The following is a 22,566-nucleotide window of genomic DNA, read 5'->3' as shown; positions in this document are numbered from 1 at the left end:
CTTCTTCTTCTTCTTCTTCTTTTTCTTCTTCTTCTTCCACACATTTCTGCAATTAATACAGCCAGAGCCGCTTAACGAACAGACTCCTTTCAAACTGCGTTTCGAAGGCCTCGACTCCGAGACCTGTGCTATGATTTTTATAGTTGATTGGCTTTGAAATTTTTTATAAATTTAAGTTTAAAATTCTAAATCTTCCCATAGGAATAAATGGCGGAATGTTCAGAATTTCAGACTATAACTGCCAGTTAGAGTGTGAGCTGTCATGAAAAATTATAAAAAATCTCCTGGATAAAGTGCTGTAAAATCCACTAAACTTCCAAGAAGCAGAGACAGTTGTCCTTTCTTGCACGCTGAGATATCTAATGATTTGATCAATTCGTTTTAGAGTTATGAGCATTTGTTTGGCACTAGGCACAGAAAACTGCCCCATTGGCTCCCATGTAAATTTCTGAAAATCAGAATTGGCTTTTTCACAATTTGCCACTGTGTTTAACTTGTCATAAATCAGAGAGTATTGGGTCAAACCACACACAATTACACCATAATCATCTCATAATCATAAGCATCTCTCATACAATCTCTTCGGTTAAGCGATAAGTTAAATATGTTCAGAACTAAGACCGTTTGTTCGGAGGGTGCAAATCAGATTAAACAAGGCTTCTCCACGCAAAGAAGCTGTGACAGTTTTCTCATACACACACAGTTACATTTATAAGTTACATATATCCCTCTGTGGGCAACAATATGCTGATGTGGCCCGCGGTGAAAATGAGTTTGACACCTCTGCTTTACACACATTGCACTCTAATCCTCTCACAACCAGTAGCTCCCCCCCCCACACACACACACACACACACACACACACATCTGTCTCATACCCATGCTACACAGACACACCACACAGACACACACATACATACATTTCTCTCATACCCACTCCACACAGTCACACACATATTCACCACACAGACACACACATACATACATCTCTCTCAAACCCACTCCACACGCATCCGCACATCTCTCTCATACCCACTCCACACACCTATACAACACACAGACACACTCCACACACACACACACCCACACACACACACACACACACATACATCCCTCACGCACACACTACACAGACACCCACATACAATCATCTCTCTCATGCCCTCACCACACACTCCACACACACACACACACGCATCTCTCACACACACTACGCAGACACATACATACCTAAGGAGGTGTTGTCATACACACAATACACCCTGTACTCCTTCATACACACAACATTCAGTCCCATGCACCATAACACACACTAGACTCTACACACATTGCACTCTAATCCTTTCACAACCAGTAGCTCCCCCCACTCACGCACACACATACATCTGTGTCATACCCATACCACACAGACACACAGAGACACACCACACAGACACATACATACATATATCTCTCTCACACCCACTGCACACAGACACAAGCATACTTAAGGAGGACTTTGCAGAACTTTGCATTTTATACAGTATTTAAGGTTTTGAACCTTAGGTTTTAATTTTTGACATGCTGTGTACAAGCAATTGTAAATAAGACAAAAATGATCCAGAATTTTGTTATTGGATAACCTTGTGTGTATAGAAAATGTAAGCATTATAGAAACATGTAAAATGACTGCATTTTGTGCCAAAACAACATGAATTGTGCTAATTGTATAGACACTGAAAACTGATGTTGTGTACTGTGTTCAGAGTTTTGAAAATGTGACTACAGATTGGACAAACGCATTTTAGCAGTCATAAAAAACTGTAAAATAAAATGCTGTAAAGTAAAGTACAGAGTCAGAGAGGAACAAATATAACAATTTGTCCTGCTATCTCAAGTGCTGGTTTGATCCTTCACAAATGCCAGATTAGTCCCTATAACAGAGACCTCCTTCTTTCGTTTTTAAATGAACTCTACCAACAACTGGTTCCAGAAGCAGAAAGGGAACAGGTGGGAGGAAACACGAGGACATTTGTCATGGGACGATGTAGCATTTTGTCATTCTCATGTCATCACAAACTGGTTAATAGACCATCCAAGAGTGATGTCCCTTTTCCTCCCGCCCATCTCGCCTTTCCTCAACCCCACTAAGGAACTTTTTTCAGTCTGGAGGTGGAAGGTGTATGATCATTGGCCCCATGACCAAATGTCCCTCCTGGATGCAATGGATCCTGGCTGCAGAGACATTTCAGCTGAAGACTGCATAAGGCATACCAAGCTTTTCTATCCCAGGTGCATGGCAAGGGCCAACATCAGATGTGATAGACTGGTCCTAGTCTAGTTCTATGTATTTATAGTCCCTGTATTTCCCATGTCTGCATCAGTTGTTTTGTGTTCAATGCCTCGTTGTTTCCCCCGCGATCTCCGTGTGTTCCTGCCAGGTCTGTGAGTCCTCCTTGTTGTTATTTGTTATGTTTATATATCGTGTCCTGATTGCCCTCCAGTTATGACCCATGCCTGACTACAACTCTGTTTATGGAATTCCGTTTAATAAATCTCGCTCTTCTCAGCGTTTGTGTCCGCCTCCCTGCTCTGCGTCAAGCAGAACGTTACAGGGACCATGGCTAATTATGTTTATAATTACGGTAATTTTTTTGGGTTAGGCCACCACAATTTACAGTAATGTCCCCAATACAGTAAAATATAACCTTTACTGCAAAACTGTTACTTACTCCTTTTTTGTCTAATCTACATTCCATATATAGTACCTAACAGTAAATATCACTCATCTTATATACAATATGTATAGACATGTAGACAATGTAGACAATATGTTGCCAAAAATGTACATTTGAAAAAAAAGTCCAAATGACAGTAAAAATGAACTTACTTATTAGAAAACAACAGATGTTACTGTATAATGTCTGTTGTTTGCTGGGAGAGAGTAAAATATTACATGTAATACTGTTTCTGTATTGCCATCAAATGTTCGTTTTTTTTTAAGTGGTTGTGCAGTGATTGACTATGTTCATCTCGAATAGAGAATCTGTGCTAATGTTTGAAATAATGATTGGATACTGAACCAGGTTTGCTGTGTCTTAACAAAGTTTGTGTATAAAGAGAAAACTTTATTTGAGTTGGGAAATGCAGAGTTGGTATTTAGTTAAGAAAATGTGCTTTTGAACAGGATATTAACTATTTGGCTATTTGTATGAGGTAAATGTGTTGCTGTGTTTAGAGTTTTGAAAATGTATCTCAAGTATTGGGAAACATGCTAGCAGTCGTAAAAAACGAAAGTATTTTTCTGTTGTTATCTGCAAATGTCATAATGTGTTAACATAAAAACATAATGTGTTTTCTTGATTATCATTATTATTATTAAGTTATTGAGACATTGACATGTTTTGTTGGGGTATACCCACCACTGTTGTTGGCTTTTGTAGGGGTTTTAGATATCAGATTTGACTAACTTACCTGCTTGCCTACAACCAAGGATGGAAATAGGTGCAGAAGAAGGATTGACGTGCATAAAACTTATAAAATATCTGACTCCAAATTATAGTTGGTAAGAATTTAAAAGAACTCACTTCCCAAATAGATCAGTACAGGTTATAGAATATACCTAACCAACTTTATAAAGTACCTTGCTATAAACAATAGCCTGCTTTGTCAGAGGTTTATCATAAACATGCGTAGCAGATGGGATACTTTAGAGGGAATTGGTATTAGCATTGATTTACCTTTTAACTGATACTAATAATGAGCTCATCTGGCCCAGTATAGCTATAATCAAGGAAGACCGTGGCTACACAATTAACCAGATTTATTCAATAACCAACAAAATATAAAACAATACCAACCATACTAGATTAAAGTAACAATAATACCTAATGGAAACAGATACCGTGAGTGCAGGCTGCCTCACGGAGAAGGACCCCAAAGGAAGCAAAGAGATAAGAGCCGAGATGAAAGAAGAGAGCCCAGATGAAAGAAGAGAGCCCAGATGAAAGAAGAGAGCCCAGATGAAAGAAGAGAACCAAGATGAAAGAAGAGACCCTGCACCCACAAACTTCTCTTTTTATATCCCCCCAGCATCTCAAAGGGACAGCAGTCACAAAAACCAGGTTAACTCCTATCGTGTTGTGGGTCAATTTGACCCTTTTCAAAGTTTGAAGATGTAGGAAAACTATTTAAAATATTTTTTTCAGTATGAAACTTCTTCTGCTTGGGTTAATTAGTGTAATCAACATATTATATGAAAATAATTAATGTCAGTTATTTGCAACCACCCCCTGCATGTTTATATCACATAGATACTGTTCGGGTAAATTTGACCCTTTTTTAAATTTTTGACCCTTTAAAAAATTTTTTTTTTTTATTTGTGTGTGTGTATGTGTGTGTGTATGTGTGTGTGTACAATTGTGTGTGTGTGTTTGTGTGTGTGTTTGAGTGTGTGTGTGTGTTTGAGTGTGTGTTTGTGTTTGTGTGTGTATGAGAGTGTGTGTTTGTGTATGTGTTTGTGTGTGTGTTTGTGTGTATGTGTATGTATATGTGTGTGTGTGTGTATGTATATGTGTGTGTATGTGTGTATGAGAGTGTGTGTGTGTTTGTATGTGTTTGTGTGTGTGTGTTTGTGTGTATGTGTGTTTGTGTGTGTGTGTTTGTGTGTATGTGTGTTTGTGTGTGTGTTTGTGTTTGAGTGTGTGTGTGTGTTTGAGTGTGTGTTTGAGTGTGTGTTTGTGTTTGTGTGTGTGTGTGTATGAGAGTGTGTGTTTGTGTATGTGTTTGTGTGTGTTTGTGTGTATGTATATGTGTCTGTGTGTGTGTGTATGTGTGTATGAGAGTGTGTGTGTGTGTGTTTGTGTGTATGTGTGTTTGTGTGTGTGTTTGTGTGTGTGTGTTTGTGTGTATGTGTGTTTGTCTGTGTGTGTATGAGAGTGTGTGTGTGTATGTGTGTTTGTGTGTGTGTGTGTGTATGTGTGTGTATGTGTGTGTGTGTGTGTGTGTGTGTGTGTTTTTGTGTGTGTGTGTATAAGTGTATGAGAGTGTTGTGTGTGTTTGGTATCATAGTTTGAACATGGAAATTTTCACATTTTTATGAAAAACGATCCTAATTGCACCATTACCTGTTACAAGTAAGGAACACAATTGCACTAAATATTGATAGAATAATTAGTAATGTAGTTAGTAATTAAATATTCACACTGTTTGTTAGGATTTTTTTGGTTTCAGACATCTTTTAAACAATTAAACATGCACCAGGGTTAAAGTGACCCTAAACAGTATGGCTGTTTTACAAGGATGCACATAATAGGAGGGTTAACCAATGGGAATCAGGTTGCTGGTAAAGACAACAGAGTACATTTGCATACAGAGTGCATTCCATACAGTACTGCCATCTTTGGGGTGAAGTCTACAAACCTTCTCAGGGAGTGATGGAACTCTTACCCTGTTAGCATCAGTGATGTCAGTAACGCGTTACTAAGTAACGCGTTACTCTAATTTCACCACTTTTTTCGGTAACGAGTAATATAACGCGCTACTATTTCCAGTCCAGTAATCAGATTAAAGTTACTTATCCAAATAACTGCGTTACTATTTTTATTTTCCTTAGTAAAAATATATATTTTATCTTTCTTCTTGGCTCAGTTATACTTTTGTGTCTGACCGTAGCACTCAACTCCGCATGCTGCGCGCGACCCTGTGAAAGCGCGAGCACGTTTTACAAGTCATTTTTTGCAGTGTCCTCCCGTAACGATATGTGGTAGTATAAAGAAACACCCCTCAAAAACAGGGGAAGGAACATTTACCTGATGAATTTTAATGTTGCTTTGTGTTCCACGTTTGAAAAGTGCTGGAATTTTGACTAACGTAGCCTACTTTAAAATGCTTGAAATTGTAATGGTATTTCGTTTCACAAGCTGTTTGACTGAACAGTTCGCTTGTATTACGCTTACAAATAAATTTACAAATAATACCGCGCAGCTACACAAACGTAATGTCAGGAGATACTGTAGCGACTACTACTCCTCACGGCGAGTCTTGCCCTTTAAGTGACACTGTGGGGGTGGCGACCGCGCGCGCCAGCGTTGCGTTATCAATAAAGTTTCCCTCCTCTGGATTTTTGGATTAAGCAGTTTCTGCCTCGTTACCGAACCTGCTTCAATACATTGTTACTGTTAAAAATGCACTTCCAATAAAGTGAGTATTGGAAAAATTTATTTTGCTGCTGAATGTAACTATTAAAGTAACTTGTAATCTAACGTAGTTACTTTTAAAATCAAGTAATCAGTAACGTAACTAAGTTACTTTTAAAAGGAGTAATCTGTAATCAGTAATCGGATTACTTTTTCAAGGTAACTTAGCCATCACTGGTTAGCATAACCTTTACCCAGCACACAACAAGCTGCAAAATGAGACTAAACATGCCACACAAACACACTGATATAACTAAGATACAAATGGTCAGTTTTATCCCATTTCTATGGGAACCTCTTGAGGTAAACCACCATTTGTTGCCCCCCATGGTTTTATGGAGGACCACCAGATCCTGCATCCCCCACAGGAACACATCTGATCACTCCTACACTTTTGTTTCAATAAGTTGTTTGAGATGAAGAAATCACCATTGCTGACCTCTACTTAAATGCCCTACTTTCATGATATAAAATAAAAAAAAACATTTTTTTTACGTTTTGCAAAAATTTCACCCGAATATCAGGATTTGTTTGAATTCTTTGCCATGAACTCTTGAGATTGATGTAAATGTGATTTACCTCAGCAGAGATCCAGTTTGTTCTGTTGGCAATATATCTGAAGCAGCGATTGCCATAGGAAGCCCAGTCTGATGGACAATGTCGAGAACATGTAGCTTCATTAACAGAAAAGTACTCTCGGCATATGCGTTTGCTCTGCCTGCACTCTAAAGAGAAAAAGCAAACCATGTGATTAATTAACTAGTATATATCTATAATTTTTAGATTTTTGAAAATTGTGTCATTAATCATTGACTGGACTATTAATTGGAATAGCCAAAAAAAGGACACAATAAAAAAATTAACAAAAGTAGAAACAATGCCTAATGCTGTTCTAAACATGTCTGTAATACTGAAAGATATATATATATATATATATATATATATATATATATATAAATACGTGTTTAATTTTATATATTTCTTTATATTTATATATATATATATATATATATATATATATATATATATATATATATATATATATATATAATATAAAAAAATATATATATATAAATACGTGTTTAATGGTCACAATTCTCTGGTACAGGTGTTGCAAGCACAACTCAAAGAAGAAAGTAAAAAATAAAATTTTATTTTGGGAAATCTACAATACAATATAAAATCTACTATATAAATTTCTAACTATTCTAGAAATCCTAAAACGGTGAGAATGTAGTCCGTATTATATCTCTTGAAATCCAACACTATCAAATCTTGCAATTTCAAGAGTTCAAATTATTAAAAGTTATTAATTTTATTTTATGTTGTGTTGTGTCTTGGAATTTTGAACTGAGATATTGAGATCTGAAACTTACCAAACACTAGTGACGCCAGGCAGATAGCAAAAAGCACCAGGTTGCCCTGAGAGACTCGACTGGCCATGTCTGTCTGAATAGAGTTACAACAGACCAGGTCAGTGCTAATGAGAAACAACAAATGCCTAAGCCAGACGATGAGTGTGGGATAAACATCACAGATCAGCCTTTCAGTACCTGTTGAGGAGCTCAGTGTGGTCAGGAAGTGTTTGTGAACTGTGAAACCAAGGAAATGCAGTTTTTACTTATCTGGAATACGTCTGTGGAAACCCCCCCTGGCCTCAGTATTGGGCAACACGGTGGCTTGGTGGTTAACACTGGGGTCTTGGGTTCAAGTCCTTATCTGAGTGGAGTTTCCATGTTCTGTCTGAGCGTGTGACTGTGCATCTCTTCGTGTTCAATAAAAGCAGTTGTCTGAGTGTGTGTGCATGAGTGTGTGTGCTTGTATGCCCAGTGGTGGATGGTGCTCCCCCCTTCCTGCACCCCATTCAGTCCCCCAGAGGGTGTGGTCTCCGGTAGAGAGGACGCTGTGTGCAATTGGCTGCCGCTTCTTGCCGATGTGTGATTGGTCGTGTTAACTTGTGTTAAAATTGTAAAGTGACCTTGGGTATCTTGAAAGGCACTAAATATATTCATATTCAAGTTGAGCTGAAAGTATATCACCAGTACTAAATTACTTCAACTGCCTGAATAAAATAAGGCAGGTGTTTCAATATAATGTCCAGGCTTTCAGCACACACACACTCTCTGATCTCTGTTTATCTCACTGTTTCCCCTAAATGCAGGATCGGGAAAACAAAATTTACTTGTTGATTGGGTCCATTTATCCTGAGAATTCTGGAGGCAATTGCATGACATCATACTGAAAACAGAACCAAAGAAACGTCGGAGCAGCAGCGACAGTAATAATGGGTGTAACGGACATCAGGGTTCCAGCTACGCACATTACGTTTCAGTCTACAATTGTATGTCATGCCCACAATGTTTGGAATCGTTTTTTTATGGAAAAAACCCAAATCAATTCAACTTCTATCAAAATCAAACAAAGCTTCTATGAGAAAGGTTTATGTAAGAGCTCTAAGAAACAAAATCTATAAAGAAATTTAACTGAAAACAGACTTTTCTCTGTCCCTCTCTTTCTCTCACTATCTGTCTGTCTTTTTTTAAAGACTGTAATGGGGGTGCGTTATATGCTGGATGCAATTGCAGACAGTTAAGCGATTAATGAAAATATTAACAAAACTACATGCAGCACACAGACATGAAACAAAGACATCTCAAGCATTAGCCATGAACAATAACATTAACAGCAAATACTGTTAATAGATATATAGAACAGAACTCGCAAACAGCACTTACAATAGCCAACTTACAAGAGACCAAACACAGGACTTAGATAAACAGGACTAAACGAGGAACCCAAGACACAGGTGTGAATGATAATCAGGGGGCGGGGTTACAAATGGCATGGGAGTGGCCAGGGAACACATAGGGAAACTAAAACAAGAACACATGGAGAACAAAACAAAGACAGATTGATGGCACGGTTAGAAGGTTTTGTGTGTGCCAGTGAAGGAAGCAATGTGTGTGCCTCAGGGGTGACCCCTAGGCTCCTGCTATCTGCGCTGACTTGGGTCAGGTTTCTTTGTCACTACTGAAATTAACTTTGTGCTTACTGTATTTCCATATTGTCACAACCAGAACTCCTACAATGGACATTACCCACCACTGAAGTGACCTTTTAAAACTTTATGTGCTATGCTTTATAGCACATACAGTCTGTGTGGTGAGAGGGGAGCGGTTGTGTTGAGTGGGTGTTTGGGTCTGACATTTTGCCTTGTCATTTTTAGGAATTGTTATCAGCATTTTTATGAGTTACCGTCTAGAAAAGTGAATAATTTCTCATTCAAGTTAGCATGGTTTATACTTTAATCACTGCAAAACTTGAGCTTGTCGTGTTTTTTCGTTACCAAGTTAGGAGCTGAACAGTCATCTATTCACACAGAACTAGGTGATGTTTTCCTTTACGCAAAGCTCATCTTCAGAATGACGAAAGGTCAGCATGACATTTGAATGAACCTCTAATGAATTCTGATTCCTTGATCATTTAATTTCTGAGGTTTTGGGTGGTGTCACGTTGCAAGGGTGAGGCAGGACACAGAGAGCAGTGTGAAACAGTTTTATTATTAGTAGCAATAGCAACCAAAAAACACAAGATGGGGGGACTTTAAGCATACAAAGACAAGCAACAAACACAACATCGACACACTAAATACACTCACATAAACAAGACACTGGGGAACGTGCACCAGTGACAGGATGGTACTTCCTCGCCGCTGTGGAGGTGCCCTGGGAGGACCTTCAATGAGGAAGACGAACTGCACCTCCTCAACCTGCTAACTCACTGTAGGAGGAGGTGAAGCTCTCCATCTCGGAGGTTAGGCCTCCAGGATCTCCATCGTACTCCCCTGGTCCCAGGAAAGGGGAGACTCCCCTGGCCACAAACCAACCTCCTCCAGCAGCTCCACCTCCTCCAAGCCGGAGGGAGCCCCTGGTAGAAGATCCAGTGGACATCCCTCGAGACACCTGCAGACGGGCTCCTCCCCCAACTAGTCCACAGTCTCCACAGAGCACTCCGATGGCCGAGTACTGTTCTGTCTCAGGGGAGGATGAGTGGCCGTGCCAGCCCTAAAGACGCTAGCCAGACTCTTATCTTCCTCTGCACAGCCTTCTCCTTCTGAGGCATTGGCTACAGTGTTAGCGGGTACGGTGGGTACGGTGGGCACAACGGGCATGGTGGGTATGGTGGGTACGATGGTCACGGCAGTTATGGTGGGTACGGTGGGCACGGGGGGGACGGTGGGTAAGGCGGGGACGGTGGGCACGACGGGTACGGTGGGCACGGCGGGTACGGGGGGGCAGTGGGTAAGGCAGGGACGGTGGGCACGGCGGGTACGTTGGGTATGGAGTGAACGGTGGGCATGGAACATTGTGAACAACTCAGTTTGCTTAGTAGCAGTAAAAGCACGTTAGAGCTTACTAAACACAAAACAACACAGAGGGACTCTATCCAAACAAAGACGAGCAACAAACCCAACATCAACACATTAAATACACTCATATGAACGAGACACAAGTGAAATGCATAACACAAATGAGACAAGACACGTGAGCCAAATGACACAAATGAACACACACGCACAGACAAACCCGAGGGAGGAGTCAGGGGCAGACTGTGACAGGTGGCATTACTTCACTAGAAAACAGAACAATACAGGCCAGCCTTAAGCGATCAAGAGTTTCACCCAAAAAGCAAGCCAGAGAGAGAGAGAGAGCTTTTTCATCATCAAGCCTGGTCCTCCTTACATGAACTAACACCACAGAGGAAAGCCATCTAACAGAATAACAAACAGCATGTCAGTCTTAGATGAGAGTAGTGCAGAGATGAAGAAGATCTCAGCTTCAGTGCGGGGCAATTTGGAAACACGAGCAGTCCAAATTATGGCAGAGATTCAGCAGGTGAGCCATCGCAGTACAGCATACTGGTACCAGTAGCAGTGTGCTACGTTCAAACTGGGCTGTAGGATATTTGGTATTGTTCTTTCTTTTACAGCATTTAGTAAATCATCTCACACAACAACCAACCATGCAAAACGGATTCAGATCGTTGTAAAGAGATGAGTGTTACTCTGAAATATCTTTGAAGTCTAACTGATGTTCACTTTGGATTAAAAGCTCAGAAAACAAAAGCAATGCAGACAGAAATTATAAAGTAGACATACTATTACATTAAAATATTCAGGAAATTTTGGATGATTTCTGTCATTCATTTAAGATATGCAATAAATTGACAAAACGGAAACAAACACTGACACAAATGCTTGTATTTGTAAATTAAAGGTAAATTAATAGAACAAATAATTTGACTCCTTTGTACAGTATTGTTATGATTACTGTCGGCGCATTGTTTTTAATGTCTGCTCTTTTCATTGGTCGGTAGGTCTTGTGTCCCATTTCTGGTGTTTTCATTGTTTGGTAGGTCTTATATTTAAAGTCTTCTGTTTTCATTGGTAGTAGGTCATGTGTCTAATGTCTAGACTTTTCATTGGTCGGTAGGTCTTATGTCTAATGTCTGGTCTTTTCAGTGGTAAGAAGGTCTTATGTCTAATGTCTGGGCTTTTGCTTGGTAGGTAGGTCTTATGTCTAATGTCTGGGCTTTTCATTGGTAGTAGGTCATGTGTCTAATGTCTGGTCTTTTCATTGGTCGGTAGGTCTTATGTTTAATGTCTGGTCTTTTCAGTGGTAAATAGGTCTTATGTCTAATGTCTGGGCTTTTCCTTGGTAGTAGCTCATGTGTCTAATGTCTGGTCTTTTCATTGGTCGGTAGGTCTTATGTCTAAAGTCTGGTCTTTTCATTGATCAGTAGGTCTTATGTCTAATGTCTGGTCTTTTCAGTGGTAGGTATGTCTTATGTCTGGTGTTTTCATTGGTCGGTAGGTCTTATGTCTAATGTCTGGTCTTTTCCTTGGTAGGTAGGTCTTATGTCTAATGTCTGGTCTTTTCAGTAGTAGGTAGTTCTTATGTCTAATGTCTGGTCTTTTCCTTGGTAGGTTAGTCTTATGTCTAATGCCTGGTCTTTTCAGTGGTAGGTAGGTCTTGTGTCTAATGTCTGGTCTTTTCCTTGGTAGATTAGTCTTATGTCTAATGTCTGGTCTTTTCATTGGTAGTAGGTCATGTGTCTGATGTCTGGTCTTTTCATTGGTAGGTAGGTCTTATGTCTAATGTCTGGTCTTTTCAGTGGTAGGTAGGTCTTATGTCTAAAGTCTGGTCTTTTCCTTGGTAGGTCAGTCTTATGTCTAATGTCTGGTCTTTTCATTGGTAATAGGTCATGTGTCTAATGTCTGGTCTTTTCATTGGTAATAGGTCATGTGTCTGATGTATGGTCTTTTCATTGGTAGATAGGTCTTATGTGTAATGTCTGGTCTTTTCAGTGGTAGGTAGGTCTTATGTCTAAAGTCTCGTCTTTTCCTTGGTAGGTTAGTCTTATGTCTAATGCCTGGTCTTTTCAGTGGTAGGTAGGTCTTGTGTCTAATGTCTGGTCTTTTCCTTGGTAGGTTAGTCTTATATCTAATGTCTGGTCTTTTCATTGGTAATAGGTCATGTGTCTGATGTCTGGTCTTTTCATTGGTAGGTATGTCTTATGTCTGGTCTTGGAATCCTAGTGGACAGCTCTATCTGTCATGACCTGCCGATTTGAGCTTTGAGAAAAGGGAGATTCTGGGAATGTGTCGCTTGTTACTATTGACATTTTCTGCACCTTCTTGATAGTTATATGTCTGCTTGGTATTGTAGGAAAAACCACAGCTGTTTCTTTGCTGCACTCTATTACACTGAATGTTGTGAACATTAGGTTTTTGGTTTTTTTAACACAATCAAAAATGTATAACAATGGAGATCAAAATGGGAAGTCATGGCCTGGTGGTTAGGGAACTGGTCGTGGGTTCGATCCCCAGACCTGAGGTCATGACTGAGGTGCCCCTGAGCAAGGCCCTTAACCCTCAATTGCTCACCTGTATAAAAATGTAAGTCGCTCTGGAAAAGGGCATCTGCCAAATACCCTAAATGTAAATAAATATTTGGGGTAAATAAAAAATCTTGCATTTAAATCCACACTACCGTGGCTGCAGCCTTATTTCATATAGACAGAAAATAAAGTTTGTGAAACAATAATAACAGCAAAGATCAGTAAGAGCAGGTCCAGGTGTGAGTGTGTATCATTCTCCTGTTTTACAGGGTGTGGAAAAGCCATTTAAGGAAGTGCTTGACCTTTCGTGTGGCGACCCCCACGGTCTGGGGTTAAAGCCCCTCACTTTTGTTCGACAGGTAAGCTCTGTCCCAAGGGGAACGCATCCAGTCCCAAAAGGCCAAAGGTCACTGTAATTTTGAACCACCTTTGTTACACAAAAGGAACACTGTTTGGTGACCTGTCAGTTAATCTTCAAGCCCTTCATGAATGGAACTGGGAACCTAAGCGAGCAGTACATGTGTTTGCAGATTACAGGTTTGCGCTTGGGTTTGGGTTAGTTACAGACACAAGTCTATGTGGTCCGCGTGTTTATCTCTGTGGGTCAAAATGAGTTTTTAGAAATGGCACTGACCGAGCACTTTAATTTCAGCTGCAGTGTAGCTGTGTGACATAAGGGTCTTTATTTAGCATCCGCATGCATGTCATTAAATGCACCCGGGGCTTATGGGGGATCCCTTGGTGGTGATGCAGGTCCTGGCAGCGTGCTTGTACCCTCCTCTCCTGGATGACGACACGTTACCTGCAGACGTGAGGGAAAGAGCCCAGATGTTCCTGGGACACTGTGCTGGAGGAAGTATAGGTGAGGGTTATAAACTCTGGATCTACAGACTTATGTAGTAATTAATCGTGATGCATAATTTAAATAGTTCTGTAACTGCACTGAAAGGTAGAATACAGACCCTTAGAGTATAAGGGGTTAATGGGGGTTTTATTTTTTTGTGGTACGTTTTTGTGGCACGTTTGATGTGTTTTTTTGTATTTTTTATAAATCACTAGGATCACACCCTGAATATAATGGGATTAGAAAAGTCCAGCACTCAGTATCTGAATTCATAAGCAGACGAGATGGTGCTACTGCTGACCCTGACAACATCTACATCACGAGAGGTTCGACCGAGGCCCTCTTGGTGAGACCCGAGACACACTGCATGTTCACGCCTCGCCGTGGTGGGACCAGAGTAGGTGACCCCATTTCTCTTGGCAGATGCTGCTGAGGCTGTTTGCTCCGAGCGCGCACCCCCTGCAGACTGGGGTCCTCACTCCTGTGCCCTCGTACAAGGGCTTTACACGGGTGCTGTCTGTCCAAGGAGCAGCTATGGTACCTTATTACCTGTGTGAGGAGGAGGGCTGGTCCATACAGATCGATGATCTGCGCAAAGCCATCCAGATTGCTAGGAGGCACTGTAATCCAATGGCGTTATATGTTGTTAATCCAGGGAATCCAACAGGTAATTGAGTGGCAGGATTCATTTGGATGGGTTTTCTGTGGTGGTGGTGGGGTGAGGTGGTGGTGTGGGAAACCCCTTGTGTTGGTGTGCAACCTCTATTTATCTAGCACATATAAAGACAAGAGGTCCATAATAAAGTGTTCAATAAACTCAAGAACAGTAAAAACACAACAGAACAAACCACATGAGAGACATAGGACCAGCTATACCTACTTCCTGATGATACATCCTACTGGACCCAGTATCTCCATACAAACAAAATTGTAACTAAATATAACAATATGAACAGAACGCATTTACATTTTGAAACAGCTCACACTTGGAAAAGAATACCCATCACCAAACATATTTCTGTTATTATTGTCTTAATTTAATTGGTGAAAACTAATCTGGAAAATGTAATGAAATTACTAAAAATGTCAAAACAAACCTATCAATTTGGTTTACTTAATTATATGCATGGATATTTTATCTTACCTTAAAATACTCTAAGCTAGTAAAGTTGCTAAGTAAAGATGGTTTTAATATTTTGTTCATTAAAAAACAGCTTGGAAGACGCTGATATAAATTGATAAATAGATTTTTGGAAATGCTCTGTTTTATAAAAGCATCTTATGCGGTCTCTGCAAAACAGATAATGTAAAAGTCCCCAAAGTAGGTCTAATCTGGAGCATGACAAGCATGGAGATCTGGAACCTGCACATGACTTTCAAATTTGTTATTTATTTAACTGGAAATAAAACACCCACAGTTGGAAATCACAACATAAGGTTCAAGGTTCAAAGGTTTTGTCCCTGTGTCTAGGACATAGAGGAATCGAGATGTTGTTCCTCTGTCTCTACAGCAAACCAATTAAGTTCTTTCATTCCAGGAGCTTATGAACTCAAGTCATCTTTCCTGTACCATGAACAGGTCATTTGCAGAGCAAAGATTCCATTAAGGAAGTGATACGCTTCGCCGCAGAAGAAAAGCTCCTCATAATTGCAGATGAGGTGACAAAAGTAGCTTTTGCACACTAATACATTTTAAACAGGACAGAATACCATATCACAGTAACCTTTTTGGTACCATAACTAGCAAATCATCAGATGTAAAACTCAAGAAAAACCCCTTGAAACCCTTCTGCTCTTATATCACAATAGCGTGGCAGTGTTTTGGAGTAACAAATGAGAGATGTTATCTTTTGGTGTTTTTGTCACGATGCTGTAGGTATACCAGAACTGTGTGTACGGGGAAGGCAGGGAGTTCTGCTCCTATAAGAAGGCCCTGGTGGAGTTGGGCCCCCCTTACTGCAACCTGGTGGAACTGGCGTCCATCAACTCTGTCTCCAAGGGAGCTATGGGAGAGTGAGTCTCGTAAAATTAAAAATAGAAACTGATTTCTATTTCTTAACTGATGGCTGTACAATGCTTTGTGCAACCATGACACCTGGGGTAAAGGAACTTCTGTAGGATGTTGGTCTGAAGTCCAGCACTCAGGGTTAATTTTCCAGCCTTTGGAGTTAAATTTACACAAGGATCCTGTTTGTCCTACATGGCTAAATCTGTTATACAAGGTAAAAGAATATTAGCATATTCTAGTGTACTCGTGGAAGACACTTCAGGAGACAGAAGCCCCTCTCCACCTCTGTCTCTCTGGTCAGTGGTAGATGCAAAATTTAAAACCAATATCATTTTCATATTTCAGACCATAGAATGACACCAATGATGTTAATTTAAAGGTTTACCTCAGACTTTGTGAATGGAGATATGCAATAAAATTCCTATCTAAGAATGGAAAGGGGAAAAATGAACGACAAACGTTTGCTAATCTCCGCGGTCCGCAACACTCCTCCGGCCAGGTGTGGTCTACGCTGCGGCTACGTGGAGCTGGTTAACCTGGACTCTTCCATGGACCAGAACATAATTAAGGTCTTCTCCACAACTCTGTTTGCGCCCGTACTGGGACAAATCGCCCTGGATGTGATGGTTGACCCTCCACAGCCCAGACAGCCCTCATACCCTCTCTACACACAGGTGAGATTAGAGGGATTTGTCCCTTAATCTTGAACATTCTCACTGGATCAAATTGACTAAACTTGCTTCCTTAAAGCTATCTGCATTAAGTGTATGAAAAACTTTTGTTTTTATCATCTTTAAAATGATCCAACTGTGTTTTCAGGAAGTTCAGTCAATTAAGAGGGCGACTATGAACAATGTGCAGAAGACACTGGAGGTTTTCAACAGCTTGACTGGCATCACTTTGCAGCCAATCGGAGGAGGGTTGTTTGCTTTTCCCCGCCTCCATATGTCCCAGGCTGCAATAGAACACGCCCAGGTCAGTGCATCGCTTACCTGCATATGGTAACGTGCTGGATTATGCTAATCGCCCCTCCACGTTTTCCTCATTATATGTAGGGGCAATGCTCCATCATCAGATTTAAAATACGTACAAAGGCCGAGCTGGACCCCCTCCCATAAACCCCACAACCCCATACTGCACCACCATTTTAGATCATGATATGGATGGAACCACCACCCGTCCAGATGCAAAGTAGATTAAGACTTTTAATCTCGTGCGGCTCCAACACTTGCAACAGGGAGGAAATGGAAACCATCAGTCGCAGTTGCAGTGGCAAAGGCTTGGCCTCCTCAGAGGTAGGGCAAATCAGTCGATTGAAGCCCAGCGGCAGGACAATCACCACAGACCACAGGGTATCAGAACCCCAGACGAAGCTTAATCAAGCATGGACCCACTTACAAATTTGAACCCGGAGCCCATCCAGTCACAGGTCGCAGTAGAAAGGAAGATGGTAGGGTGGAAGCCTCAAATCTTGTGGCCTAAATCTTCCCAGAAAGAGAAGTAGGAAACCATCAACATAGACTTAGTCCATCTCCTAGAGGGGCTGAAAGGAGGTATAGAGAAGAAACTGGATAAGATTGGAGAAATCATGTACAGCTTTGGGGCAGAGAGATTTGGGGTGAAAAGCAAATGTCATAAGGTACTGAAGGAACCAGCTCATGCCAAGTCCAGAAGGCAAAGAGAGATTGAAAGGCTTGTGAAGGAAAGAAGGTGTCTGAGAAAACAGTGGAAGAAGGCCGTGGAAGAGGAGACGAAAGGACTTGAGGCACTCCAAGGTGACATCAAGCAGCATCTGGCAACACTGAGAACAGCTGAATGCCTGAGAAAGCAGTGCAAGAATAAGGAGATAATGAGGAGTGCCTTTTACAGAGATCCCTACATGTTTGTGAAAACCCTCTTTGTCAACAAAAAATCTGGAACCCTCAAAGCACCCATAAGGGAACTGAATGAGCACCTGTGGAAGACCTCCTCTGACAATCAGAGGCATGTGCCACTAATCCAACAGGTGGAACACCAGATGGAAACAAGGCCCCATACATGGAGAGAAATTGAGAGCACAGTAAAGCAGGCAAGAGCAGCATCAGCCCCTGGGCCCAACGGCATTCCATATAAGCTCTATAAGAACACGCCGGGAGTCGTGAGGTACCTCTGGAAGCTGATGAGATTGGCATGGGAAAAAGGAATTATATCAAAGGCATGGTGAAGGGCGGGAGGGATCCTGATTCCCAAAGAGAAGAACTCCTCAACCATCGAACAATTCCGCCAGATCAGTCTCTTGAATGTGGAAAGGAAGATATTCTTCAGTATTGTGGCTCAGAAGAACAACTTTGTTGACACCTCAGTGCAGAAAGCAGGGATAAGTGGATTCTCAGGCTGTGTGGAACACACAAATGTCATCTGGCACCAGATACAAATGGTGAGGAAGGAGAAGAAAGACATGTATGTGGTCTTCTTAGATCTTGCCAATGCCTTTGGTTCCGTGCCTCATGAGATGTTGTGGGCAGCGTTCAATTTCTTTCAAGTACCAGAAGCCATCATAAGGTTGGTTAAAGCTTACCTCCAGAACCTTCAGTTTTGTGTAACAATGCAGTATAGAACAAATGCCTGGCAGCAGCTCGAGGAAATGGCAACATTTCCCCACTGGTGTTTACTATGGCAATGGAACTCATCATCTGAGCATCACGATGGGTGGTCGGAGGGGAACGATTGAAGAATGGGCAGCGTCTGGATAAACTCCAGAGAAACATTCAAGGGGCACGGATGGCCATCAAACCCAGCAAATCCCCCAGCATTGCTATATTCAAAGGCCAGCTTGCTAATAAGAAGTTCCATATCAACAACGAGCCATTATCAACAGTTCAGGACAAGCCTATCAAAAGTCTTGGACGCTGGTACAGTGCAGATCTTAAAGACTCGGAGCAGGTGGAACAACTCAAGCAGGATACCATCAGTGGCCTCAGGCAAATCAATAGCACTGCTCTCCCTGGAAAGCTGAAACTGTGGTGCTTTCAGTTTGGATTGCTGCCCCGCCTAATGTGGCCAATCTCTATCTACAAGGTCACTTTATCCCATGCCAACCGGCTGGAGAGGCTGGTGAATGCGCAAGTGAGGAAATGGCTTGGTCTGCCCAGATGCTTTAGTAGTATAGGCCTGTATGGTAGGGGAGCACTCTCCCTCCCTCTCAAACCTTGTGGAGGAATATAAGTGTGCCAAAGCAAAGCTGGAAATGACTCTCACTGAATCCCAGGATCCACTTGTCAGAGGTGCGGCTCCAACACTTGCAAGAGGGAGGAAATGGAAACCATCAGTAACAGTTGCAGTGGCAAAGGCTGCCCTCAGGCACAGAGATATAGAAGGCCATGTCCAGCATGGCAGGAGTGGTCTTGGCATGCAAGCAACAACACCCACATGGCAAATGGCCAATCAAAGCGAACAACGGCACACGGTAGTGGAGGAAGTTCGCCATTAGGTGGAAGCGGCTAGGTGTGCCAAAGCAGTTTCCCAAGCACAGCAAGGCCAATGGATAAAGTGGGAGGGAGTTGACAGGAGAATAACATGGGAGGAGCTGTGGAGCATGGAGGCTAACCGGCTTAGTTTCATCATCAGGGCCACATATGATGTTCTGCCCTCTCCAACCAACTTGCACCTCTGGTATGGAGAGGAACCAGCCTGTCCCCTGTGTGCAGTCTCCGCAAGCCTCAAGCACATCTTGGTGGGTTGTAAGACCAGTCTGATTCAAGGAAAGTACACTTCAAAATTCCCAACCTGTTGTCTCATGGAAGACACCCTTTATCCGGGAAGGGGAGAAAAGGGGGACCAAGTCAGCTCCTCTAGAGATAGGCCCACTGACCATAGTCCGGGACTGGCAAATGCGGGTGGACCTCAGTCAGAGGCTCAACTTTCCACCCGAAATCGCAGTGACAAACTTGCGCCCGGACCTGGTCCTATGGTGCAATTCTTGCCAGCGCGTCTTCATCGTAGAGCTCACTGTCCTATGGGAGGATGCAATTGGTGAGGCGTATGAGAGGAAGAGACTGCGGTATGCCGATCTAGCAGCTGAAGCAGAGGGGCGGGGCTGGAATATGAGGGTGTGGCCCAGACGTGTGGACTCGAGTCACATGACTTGGACTCGAGTCCGACTCGAGTCACTAAACTGATGACTTGTGACTTGACTCGACAACATCACTGAAGACTTGCGACTTGACTTAGACTTTACCTTTACTGACTTGGACTTGGAATCGGACTTGAGCTTTAAGACTTGAAAAGACTTGAAATCCTTATTTTAACATAATAAATAAGTAATATAGAATCACGTAACTCACGTAATATAGAATCACGTAACTGGATCATTTTGTATTAAATGGTGCTGTAAAATGTGAATTGCTCAGCTCAGTTTATCCGTAACTGATCGGGGGAGGGGTGCAGCAGCGTTGAATTTGTGCAGAGAGGACAAGCAACATGCTCCCAAAAATTATCCTGTTCAATTATAAAGATTATGCTGTTGTGAATAAAAAAAAACTGTGACATGCAAGACATGTGGAGTCAGGATAAGAGATGGAGATGCAACCACTTCAAACTTTGTTCGACATTTGAGGCTGCACAAACAAAAGTAAGTCTCTGCTATGTATATTTCACATAATGCTATAACGGTTAGCTAGCTAGCTGGTATGTGATAACTCGGGGTTCGGAAATTTACTTTTACAGGGGTCCACATGAGCAACTTGACTTGTGTGAGCGGTCCGCACCAATGATAATTTGAAAGCGGGGGGGGGGGGGGGGGGGTGGGACTGATGGATGAACGAAAGTCACTAAGGCGAAGGGGGGGGGGGGGGGGGGGCTGTAGGTCACGACGACAATGGCGACATTTCACTCAAGCGAACCGAAACGCCTAACGTTAGTTAGTCTGACTAACTTAATATACTACTAATCAACTGCATCAATTGTGTTAAATATTGAAATTACATCTGGTGACTTGACTAGGACTTGAAGTTTAAGACTTGGAACTTGACTCGAGACTCGCTTGTATTGGCTTGGGACTTGACTCGAGACTTGATTGTATTGACTTGGGACTTGACTCGAGACTTGCTTGTATTGACTTGAGACTTACTTGTTACTTGCAACTTAGTGACTTGTTCACATGTCTGGTGTGGCCTGTTGAGGTGGGCTGCAGAGGATTTGTGTCCAGAAGTACAACAGAACTGCTGAAGGAAGTTGGAATCAGAGGGCAGGCCCAACGGAGGGCAATAAAAGAACTGTCCATGGCAGCTGAGCAAAGCAGCCACTGGTTGTAGCTCAAGCGCAGGGACACGACGTGGACTGCTAGATGACCGGGTTGTGCCACCAGGTGACACACACCCAGGTTTGATCAGCCTGTGGTGGGCCAACCCAGGCAGAGGGTGTCTTGTGAGGAAATGGCCGAAACACCCGAGGATGCCAGGACACACAACTGATGATGTGTCACATGGGTGGCACCACATGGTCATCAACGTCAATCCCACTCCACCGTCAACCAATCATGAACATGGAGGGACTTAAACATCTAGTCCTATTACAAAGTCTTCTCTGTCGTGGCACCCAGAGTGTAAAAAAAGCCTCCTCTGTCTGATGGAAGACTGAGCGTCACACTGAGCCACCGAGCACTTAAATATCCACTTTAAAACTTTAAACCTATCTACGCTAAACAATATGTATTTGTCAGAGAATACGAAGCAGTTCTGTAAAGCGCTCTGAGATCTGGCGTGAACTGACGGCAGGATGTCTACCTGTAGGAGAGGGACCTACACCCAGACGTGATGTACTGTTCACGTCTGCTTGAGGAGGAAGGTCTGCTTATACTTCCAGGGAGCAAACTGGGAATGAAGAAAGGAGCCCATTATATCAGGTAATGTAAACACCACCCCTCTGGATACACACACACACACACATTATGGAGCTACACCCATGCTTCACAGGTTGCCCATCTCATCACTGGGTTCCTATTTCGACGTCCTGATCACAGGCACGTGCAGGACTCTCCTGAGCAGTTTCAGGGCTCATGTAGAGTATGTGGAGAGGCTCAAAGCTGTTTGCCAATATGCTGCATTAGCAAGTTAAATTAATATCCGAGGAGTGTTATTAATAGCCATAACCACAGCTTTGTCTATATAGCACATATCTAATCTATCCATCCATCCCCTTTTCATCCATCCCCGTCTGTTCAGGGTCTCTCTGGGGGCTCATGAGGACATGATGACGGAGGCCCTGCGGAGGCTGAAGCGGTTCCACCTACGCTTCCTCCAGGAGTTTCCCTTCTCCACCCGTGCTGGAGGGCACGCCCACCACGCCCACAGACCCGCCCCTGCCATGCCCACAGACCTGCCCCCGCCTCCTCTGTGTGAGGCTCTTTAGCGGGTCCCCGTTCCAGGGGAGGGGTGTGTGCACACGAGGGTCATCACGTCATTGTCTGGGCTCTCGACAATGACATCAAAACAAACGTTACACTATAAATTTAATTATTCATTATTATTCATTCTGTATCATCATCATCATCATTATCGATTATAATGGCAAATAAAAAAATAAATAAATATATATATCTACTGTTTGCATGGCAACACTGACTGGATGAACAGCATTAACATTTGATGCTAATACATTAA

General features: G+C 42.2%; 2 protein-coding genes across 5 annotated transcripts in view; one reads left to right on the top strand and one right to left on the bottom strand.

Annotated features, from left to right (window-relative positions):
- LOC143475482 (lactose-binding lectin l-2-like) overlaps window positions 1–22,566 on the bottom strand; it is a 35,072-nt gene that overhangs the window by 5,893 nt on the left and 6,613 nt on the right. For 3 of the 4 annotated variants that reach the window (XR_013121027.1, XM_076973333.1, XM_076973334.1), the window contains exons 3-4: window positions 7,553–7,625; window positions 6,756–6,901 (exon numbers count right to left, since the gene is read on the bottom strand). Coding sequence is in view for 3 of the 4 variants with exons in the window: in XM_076973333.1 (XP_076829448.1) it covers window positions 6,756–6,901; window positions 7,553–7,625 (219 nt within the window). In the remaining variant the exon portion in view is untranslated. The remainder of the gene's footprint in view (window positions 1–6,755; window positions 6,902–7,552; window positions 7,626–22,566) is intronic. The other variant, XM_076973335.1, reaches the window with a different exon arrangement.
- LOC143475346 (alanine aminotransferase 1) lies at window positions 10,811–22,496 on the top strand. The gene is made up of 11 exons (XM_076973184.1): window positions 10,811–11,071; window positions 13,346–13,435; window positions 13,830–13,938; window positions 14,136–14,266; window positions 14,344–14,587; window positions 15,500–15,579; window positions 15,797–15,933; window positions 16,428–16,602; window positions 16,748–16,903; window positions 21,697–21,809; window positions 22,129–22,496. The coding sequence occupies exons 1-11, from the start codon at window positions 10,967–10,969 to the stop codon at window positions 22,313–22,315; spliced, it is 1,527 nt and encodes a 508-aa protein (XP_076829299.1). The 5' UTR covers window positions 10,811–10,966; the 3' UTR covers window positions 22,316–22,496.

Source organism: Brachyhypopomus gauderio, chromosome 14, assembly GCF_052324685.1.
Source record: "Brachyhypopomus gauderio isolate BG-103 chromosome 14, BGAUD_0.2, whole genome shotgun sequence".
Taxonomy (NCBI): Eukaryota; Metazoa; Chordata; class Actinopteri; order Gymnotiformes; family Hypopomidae; genus Brachyhypopomus; species Brachyhypopomus gauderio.
Note: the sequence above shows the minus strand (reverse complement) of the source record. Positions and strands in the feature narration are given on the sequence as shown.